The sequence below is a fragment of the Temnothorax americanus genome, unplaced genomic scaffold (genome assembly GCF_048541705.1).
Source record: "Temnothorax americanus isolate GAGA-0224 unplaced genomic scaffold, ASM4854170v1 Scaffold83, whole genome shotgun sequence".
Lineage (NCBI taxonomy): Eukaryota > Metazoa > Arthropoda > Insecta > Hymenoptera > Formicidae > Temnothorax > Temnothorax americanus.
In genome coordinates, this window is record NW_027509806.1 from 557,087 (window position 1) to 565,966 (window position 8,880).

Genomic DNA, 8,880 nt, shown 5'->3' on the forward strand with positions numbered 1-8,880 from the left:
ATGTATATTTATAATTTACACTTATTATATTTATTTTATAACTTATAATTTATTATTTTATATTATATTTTTATTTTATTATAACGTATATTCTATTCCAGATATAGTCATTATTTATTTTTTATATGAGTATTTTTTGCAATATACATTTTATAAGGGCAGTTATTATCAAGTAAAATTACATACTTCTCTGTCGGAATATTCATTTACTACATCCACATAATTTTTTACTTTTGGTTTTTCCTCTCTTATATGATTTAAAACTAAATTTTCTATTTCATCATCGCTACTACTCGTTTCCAATAATTCCATATATATAACGGATACTTTTTTATCCATTTTAAATTTTGTGGTTAAATACTCGGTGATACCAAACCGCACTGCCAAAAATTTCAGTGCAATAAAATTTGCCCTCATCCAGTTTGCTTTGTTTGTTCGAATACGAATTTAGCATTATATCGGGGCAGTTTTTGTTCGTCGAATACGATACAAAAGTCGCATGATAGTAGTGCAACACAATCGAATACGATGATTTCACTCTACTGGGGCAGAGGGCGGCAGCCGAATGTGTGGCACCGAAAAAGTTTGCACTCAGTGCGCACTAGTGCAAGGTGCCGAATTTGCTATAAGATCGTGGTCAGCTCCGGTGCCAATATGGCTGCTAACTTAGGAGGGGATATCCAATCAGAATACGAATCAGATTACCAATCAGAAGTTCGGACATCAATGTCGCTTCTTTCTTTATATAGAACTCTAGCTTTGTTCAATTGGTATAGAGTGAAAACGATAAAGGTGCAAAAATTGAAATGTCAAAATTGCCGGGGCGGAATCGTCACTCCATTCTTGGACTGAATTTTAAATAAAAACGGTAAATCTGGATTTTGTTGAACTTAGGCTTAATCGACGCGTTTTTGCACAAAAGGACCAAATCTGACAGAAAAAAGTGTCGCTCTGCCCCGCGAAGCGAGATATTAAACGTAAAAGTTGACAGGAATCAGGTTATGATTCCTGTCATACCGACAAGCTGTAGCGACTACGAACATATATGCCCTACAGTCATATGCGTATGCTCACAGTGGCCGCACGCGCATGCAGCAGATTACATGACAACTGTTTGGTTGGTAAGTCAGAAGTGTAACATAATTTGAAATGATATTCTTTCGGCGTATAGATTAGTGACGCGCTTTAAACTTTAAACACTTAAATACTTTTAAAGCGCGTCACTAACCTACATAGGTTAGTTAACGCGCTTTAAACACTTAAATACTTTTAAAACGCGTCACTAATCTACATAGGTTAGTTGACGCGCATTAAACACTTAAATACTTTTAAAGCGCGTCACTAATCTATACGCCGAAAGAATATCATTTCGAATTAAGTTACACTTCTGACTTACCAACCAAACAGTTGTCATGTGATCTGCTGCATGCGCGTGCGGCCACTGAGCATGCGCATATGGCCACAGAGCATGTTCGTAGTCGATACATCTCGTCGGTATGACAGGTCTCATAACCTAATAGTCGACAACTTTAACTGTTAATATCTCGCTTCGCGGGACAGAGCGACACTTTTTTCTGCCAGATACGGTCGTTTTGTGCAAAAACGCGTCGATTAAGCCTAAGTTTAACGAAATCGGTGAGGAGGCCCAAATTCTTCAAATTTACCATAAATGTAGTGTATGTGCGGCGTATGTGTGTGGAAGTAGCCACATACGTAGCTAGCGCTAGTGTACTGCAAGTCATTGTAAGTCACACGAATAAAGACAGTAGCTCGTCAGTCGTCAAGGAGCAAACATATATTCGAACCCTGTCCTTGCTCTTCCTACATATTAAGCAACTGGCGACGAGGATGTTCCAGAAGAGTCAGTGCATGTGTTCGTTCGAATAGAAAGTGATCATATCCCAGCAAACGAAAAAAGATTGAAAAGAATTAAAACAGGATTGCCAGGAATTCAATTAAGGACTTTCCGAATTCCATTCTGTCCAAAAAAGGGATTATTGTATTATTATGATGTGATAGCTAAGGTATGTCAGCCGGCAAAGCCAAAAGAAAATACTTTTGAAGAAATAGTCAAGCTTATGACAGACTACATAAAACCACCAGCATCGTAGTATACAGAAATGAATTTCGCCAGAGGTTACAAACGGAAGACGAATCAATAAGTGAATTTGTAATCGCTCTACAAACATTGACAGTAAATTGCAAATTTCCGGATGCACATAAAGACGACCAAATTCTTGACCAGCTCATTTGTGGTTTAAAAAGTAAAGCAATAAAAGCGGAGCTTTTAAAAATTGACGACCTCAAGTTAGATAGCGCAATTAAGAAAGCTCTCGCATCAGAAGCAGCTAACAAAGAAACTGATAAATTATTACATAACGAAACAAGCAGAGAAGAATTACACAAGGTGAACGTGTTTCAAGGCCGGGGCAAACCAAATCAACAGAGGCAGAGAGAGGAAGTCACAGGGGAAGTCAGCACTGTCAGCAGAAGGGACCGTCCGAACCAAGGCCAAATACCAGCTCAACGACGACAACAAGGCGACACCCGGTCATCGGTAAACAGATGCTACAGTTGCGGTATGTTTGGACACTGGAGAAACGAATGTAGGTTACGTGATTCTTTGATTTGTAATCTGTGCAAACGGCGCGGTCATGTTGATTTAATGTGTCAGGAACGTAGACGAACGCGCAATTATACGACGAATAATGATCGCAAATTAAATTTCGTTAACGCATGTGAGGAACATAACGATTTAGACAATAAGAGCGACACTGCGGCGAGCGATGAAGACGATCTTGCTACGAACGACAAAACATACGGTTTATACAATCTAAAATATGTATCAGGAAAAAAAATGGTTAAACCTCAATTCATGCCGGTCAAAATAAACGGAATAAATATAAATATGGAAATCGATTCAGGCGCGGCAATGTCTGTTATCCCAATGAAATTAAAGGAGAAATATTTTCATAATATTATTATGTATAAACCAGATATCGAATTTGTAAATCATGACGAATCGATCAGCAAACCTGTTGGCATGTTTAAAAATGTGCAAATAGAAGCCAATAATTGCAAATTAAGAACAGATGTTTATGTAATTAAATCGTCAAGCCCGCCAATAATAGGTCGTTCGTGGTTAGAAGCTATAAACTTATGGCCATTGTATAAGGAATTAGAGCTACATTCTATTAAAACTACGAGTAATAATAAGCGATTGCAAGCGATACTTTCGTCGCACAAACGTTTTTTTGAATCAAATAAGAGTATATTCACAAAAGGTAACATAAAATTAGAATTGAAAGAAGGAGTGACACCAAAATATGTAAAGGCACGATCAGTACCGTTTGCTTTAGAAAAGAAAATTGAAAGAGAATTGAATCGTTTAGTTGATGAAAGAGTACTAGAACCAGTCGAAACTAGTGAGTGGGCAACCCCCATCGTCCCGATCATGAAACCAAACGGCGATGTACGTTTATGCGCGGATTATAAAGTAACAGTCAATCCTCATTTAAAAACCGTACGATATGCACCACCAAATTTCGATCACGCAATAGCGCGTTTACAAACCCGCGGAAATAATAAAAATAAGAAAAAAAATACTCCAAACTTGATCTGAAAGATGCTTTTTTGCAAGTACCAGTCGACAAAAATTCGCAACATATAATGACCATCAATACACACAAAGGCTTGTTCCGATGTCGATTCATGATGTACGGTATTGCATCAGGCCCGGGTTATTTTCAGAAGAAAATCGAAAAGATTTTCACAGACCTTAAAAACGTAGCGATCGTAGCAGATGATGTAATAGTGACCGGTGACGATAATGAAGATCACCTGCGAAACTTGGATCGAGTTTTAACGCGTTTAGAACAATGCGGATTAAAAGGACGGGTAGAGAAATGTAATTTTTTCAAAGATGAAGTTTCGTATTTAGGCTATAAATTGTCCAACGGACATATCAGCATTGATGAAGAGAAATATAAAGCTATTGTAGAAATGAAAAAGCCCGAAAATCACAAAGATTTACAATTATTATACTATTAGGTAAAGTAAATTATTATGGCCGATTATTCAAAAATAGGGTAGAAACTCTAGCACCATTATATAAGTGTATGAATTCAGAACATTTTAATTGAAATATCGATTGTGAAAAAGCGTTTACAGAAACAAAATACAGGTTAAAACAAATAGTTACTAATTACAATTCTGAGTTACCATTGATTTTGACATGCGATGCTTCGCCATTAGGGCTAGATGCGTGGATAAGCCAACCGTATTCCGATGGGGAAAAGCCCGTAGCGTTTGCTTCGACAAAATTAACGAAGGCGCAAGAAAAATACTCGCAAATTGACAGAGAAGCTGCGGCTGTTATTTTTGGCATAACAAAGTTTTATGACTATCTTTATGCTCGTGAATTTATTTTACGGATAGATAATAAACCTTTATCGCAAATTTTCTCTCCTGAAAAAGGAATACCAAAAATGGCTGCAAGTAGATTGCAAAATTGGTCATACTTCTTATCAGCTTTCAATTATAAAGTAGAATGTATAGGAACTAAAGACAACATAGTCGCAGATACCCTGTCAAGACTACCAACAAATTATGTCGAACAAAATAAAATTTTAGATTCAGTGCCAAGTTACAGTTACCTACACTATGCCATTCAAAGCAAAATTACATGTTTAGATTACAAAGCCGTAGCTCGCAAAACTAGTAAGGATAAAGTATTATCGCTTGTAAAACGAATGGTAACCAATGGATGGCCAGAGCGTAAAATAAATGCGTGGACAGAAGAACTTAAACCTTATGCATTACGGCGTGACGAATTAAGTACAGAAAAGGAATGTTTAATGTGGGGTCAAAGGGTAATAATACCAAGTAAGTTACGAAGTGACATAATAGAAAAATTGCACGAAAGTCACTTTGGTGTAGTTCAAATGAAAAGTATGGCAAGGTCAGTTGTTTGGTGGCCGAAAATTGATAGTTATATTGAAGAACGAGTTAAAACATGCAAATATTGTATTGAAGTAAATGATAGTCCAAGAAGAATGACACTCTCCCCATGGCCTTACTCAACGCAGCCTTGGCATAGGATTCATGCCGAATTCGCAGGGCCATTTTTAGGCCACACATTTCTATTAATTTTAGACGCCTTTTCAAAATGGCCAGAAATATATATAGTTAATAATATGTCAGCAGAGCTCACAATCAAATTATTCAAAGATACGTTTTTGAAGCATGGCTTACCGCATCACGTAATAACAGATTCGGGAACCCAATTTACAAGCGACGAGTTCAAATCTTTCTTGAAAAGCATAGGAACTAAACATACATTCGCGGCACCAAAACACCCGGCTACTAACGGCGCAGCGGAAAATTTTGTAAAAGTATTTAAACGTAAAATAAAAGCCATTATGAATAGTTCAAACATCGATATACAAACCGCCATGCGTAGATTTTTGTTCAATTATCGGACTACAAAACACACAATTACAAACGAGACACCGGCAAAATTGTTAATGGGTCGGGAATTTCGAACAACTTTGGATATACTACGCCCGGACAGTAAAAAAATTATTGAATTAAAACAAGAAGACCAAATAAAAAATTTTATAGGAAATCGCAATGAAAAATTCCAACAAAACGACGTAGTAATGGCCAAAGATTTTCGAAAATACCACCCGAAAATGTCGGAAGCTACAATTATACAAGACTTATATCCTCGAAGTTGTATGGTAAAATTTAAAGATGGGGAGGAGCATAAGCGACATTACGATCAGATGAGAAAATAGAAAAAAACTAGTTTTAAGAACAGAAATGCAAAAAACCGGAATGGCGGAATAAATGCGCAAGAATCTGAAGAAGAAACGGGTACGAGAAAATCTGTTAGAGTCAGAAAACCAGTAGAGCGTTACAACGCCACTGGATAGCGCAAAACTGTATTGTATTACACATATATATATTACATGCATATTAAAAGGGCGAAGGATGTAGTGTATGTGCGGCGTATGAGTGTGGAAGTAGCCACATACGTAGCTAGCGCTAGTGTACTGTAAGTCATTGTAAGTCACACAGTCACACGAATAAAGACAGTAGCTCGTCAGACGTCAAGGAGCAAACATATATTCGAACCCTGTCCTTGCTCTTTCTACATATAAAGCAATAAAAACTTATGATTCCGATCATGAAAAATGATAGGATACATTTTCTTAGTTATTTTTGAATAAAAAAATGGAAACATTAATTAAAAACATGTTGGCGGAAAATAATTACAAGAAAAGCGCACACACTTATGTGCCCTACGCGCGCACGTTTCTCGTCAGCTCTATTCTGTCATCTCTGAGCACACGCAGCACATATTATCCAAGTCCTCGCCGGAATCCGACCACTGCTGCTTCTCTGACTTTGATATTCGCCGGAAGCCTCCATGATATAGCTTGATGACGACTTTGCCCCGCCCAGCAAACAAAAAAAGATTGAAAAGAATTAAAACGGGATTGCCAGGAATTCAATTAAGGACTTTCCGAATTCCATTCTGTCCAAAAAAGGGATTAAAATAGTTTCAATATCATGAAATTCCTTATTTTAGAAAGAATTTGTTTTTTTTAATCCCATTCAATTCCGACACAAAAACATTATACCATTGAATGCCAGGTTAGGGATTGGAAAGTTTCGTGATGAATTCCATTGAATACCATTGATTCCGTTAACGAAATGAATACCATTGAATGCCAAACTAGGAATTAAAAATTTCCGTATTGAATTCCATTGAATTCCGTCTATTCTGACAATAAAATGAATACCATTGAATGCCAGGATAGGGATTGAAAAGTGTCCGTGTTGAACTCTGTGGCGGTACGCGCCACCAATAGTACACGCCCGCGCGGTATCTGCATTACCGGCAGTTCGCGTCGACGTCGCTAGCCGTCGCATTGCCGGGGCATCTTCTCGAGTTTAAAGTTTCGTCTCGACCGCTATGTAAAGGGACCCCCTACGGTGCACGGTGCCTGACAAATCTTACAAATCTCATTTTCGGGCTAATTGCCCGTCGGCAGTAGTGCGTGTAATGCCCTTAGGCATACACAAAAGCTCACCGACGAACAACGGAGGCGCGAGACGTTTCCCTAAACCATTTAATGCCATGCGATTCCATAACCTTTACGGATTCCATAGGATTGGATGGAATTGAAAATTTCTTGTTTGGATTCCATGGGATTGGACCATCTCACATTTCGAATCCCCCATCTAATTTTATCTAATTCCGCCAAAAAAGGGATTTAAAGGTATTAAAAAATTTAAATATTTTTTAATCCTTTTGCGTTTGCTGGGCGAACACAAGTTTCAAGTTTGGTCGCTCATAAAATATTACAAATCAATAAAAATAAAAAAACTTCACTGGATTCGTGAAGCATGCATTACTCTTTAGAATTATTTACTTTGAGATTCGGAGACACAATTAATAAATATTCACAACATGGCACATAACCTCACTAAACTCCGTTGGTCACGTGGGACCATAAGCCGCATTCAGTATTAATGGCGAGTTCACACAACATACAGATTTCGAGATAATTGCAATGACGACTCCGCCCCGGTAACGACTTCGCCCCGGTCTCCCCTACTTGGTACGCGTACCAAACAGTCGATATAACCTAGGCCATAGATACATATTACATGTTTTAGTTTCAACGGCGCGAATTTCGAAAATCTTTTTATAAATAAAAACTTTTTTTGGGGAAAAATTGTTTTATCTGTAGATTCCGAGGTATGGAATTTTATGCCTAGACTACAGTGAGGCCTGGTTTTGATCATGGCCATCAGGGCGGTAATGAGGTCCCGTGATATTAGGATCGATTAGTGTCAAGAGTATCGACTATTTCTACGTTTGGAATCGATACTTTTGGATTTCGATTTGTTAGGTAGAGTACGTTATGTGTATTCGAGACTTATTGATTAATCATTACTACGTTTACGCGAGCGTTACTTCTGTAGTAACTTACGAAAATTCCTTCGCGTAAACGGGATTTTGTAGTAACTTACGATAATTTACTCCGCGTAAACGAGTGATATATCGTAAGTTACTACAGAAGTAACGCTCGCGTAAACGTATTACATGACTTTAATGTTAATACAGAGTGTTTTATTTAAAGGGATCCTGCAGCCGTATGATTTACCGACATTATCGTTTCTAGATAAATTTTTAATTGGCTTTATAGAAATGCAAAAATCTTTTGCAGAATTAAAGTACGCACAAAAATCTATGTACAATGATAAGTATATAAGGGATCCTAAATACTGACAAAAACAGTCAGAACTCGTTCTTTGAAACGGCTTTATAGATCGCAAAATCCTTTTACAGGAGTAAAGTATAGGTACTAATAAAAAATGGGAATGTAAAATAATTAGTAATAATTAAAAAAAATGTAAAAATGCTGTCACCTCATTTTCTAATATAAACATAGTTGTATAAGTAATATGTACAACATGAAATGTTTCCACTCTTCAAAAGACGTGCACAAACAATAACGTACCTTTGAAATTGAGATTGAAAGCCTGGAATAAAAATAAGAGTTTCGAAGAAATTATAACCTATAACCATGTCTATCCTTGTCTATCATCATTGTCTATACAAGGACAGATATAGAATTTGGTCGGTAATACAAACGTACGGCTTAGGATCCCCTTAAGGGGATGCTAAAGCTAAGGCCGAACTTCCTCGACGTCGGTAATGTCAACTCTGTCAACTAAAAGCAAAGGCCGAACTGATATTGGAGACCTCGCGTGGTGACAACGCGAAACTCCGGTTTCAGTGTTACCAACTAATTTCAGGTTCTATGAAGTGGTGTATGTCCGTACACGTACACACACTACTGA

At 37.4% G+C, this 8,880-nt stretch overlaps 1 protein-coding gene across 1 annotated transcript; it reads left to right on the forward strand.

Moving 5' to 3' along the window:
- Positions 1–1,689: 1,689 nt before the first annotated feature.
- On the forward strand, positions 1,690–4,884 carry LOC143907554 (uncharacterized; the record flags this gene model as incomplete). The annotated part of the gene is made up of 4 exons (XM_077424395.1): positions 1,690–1,861; positions 2,196–3,425; positions 3,734–3,907; positions 4,255–4,884. Coding segments are annotated over exons 1-4 (2,206 nt in total), but the record flags the coding sequence as incomplete, so codon positions are not given.
- Positions 4,885–8,880: the final 3,996 nt, after the last annotated feature.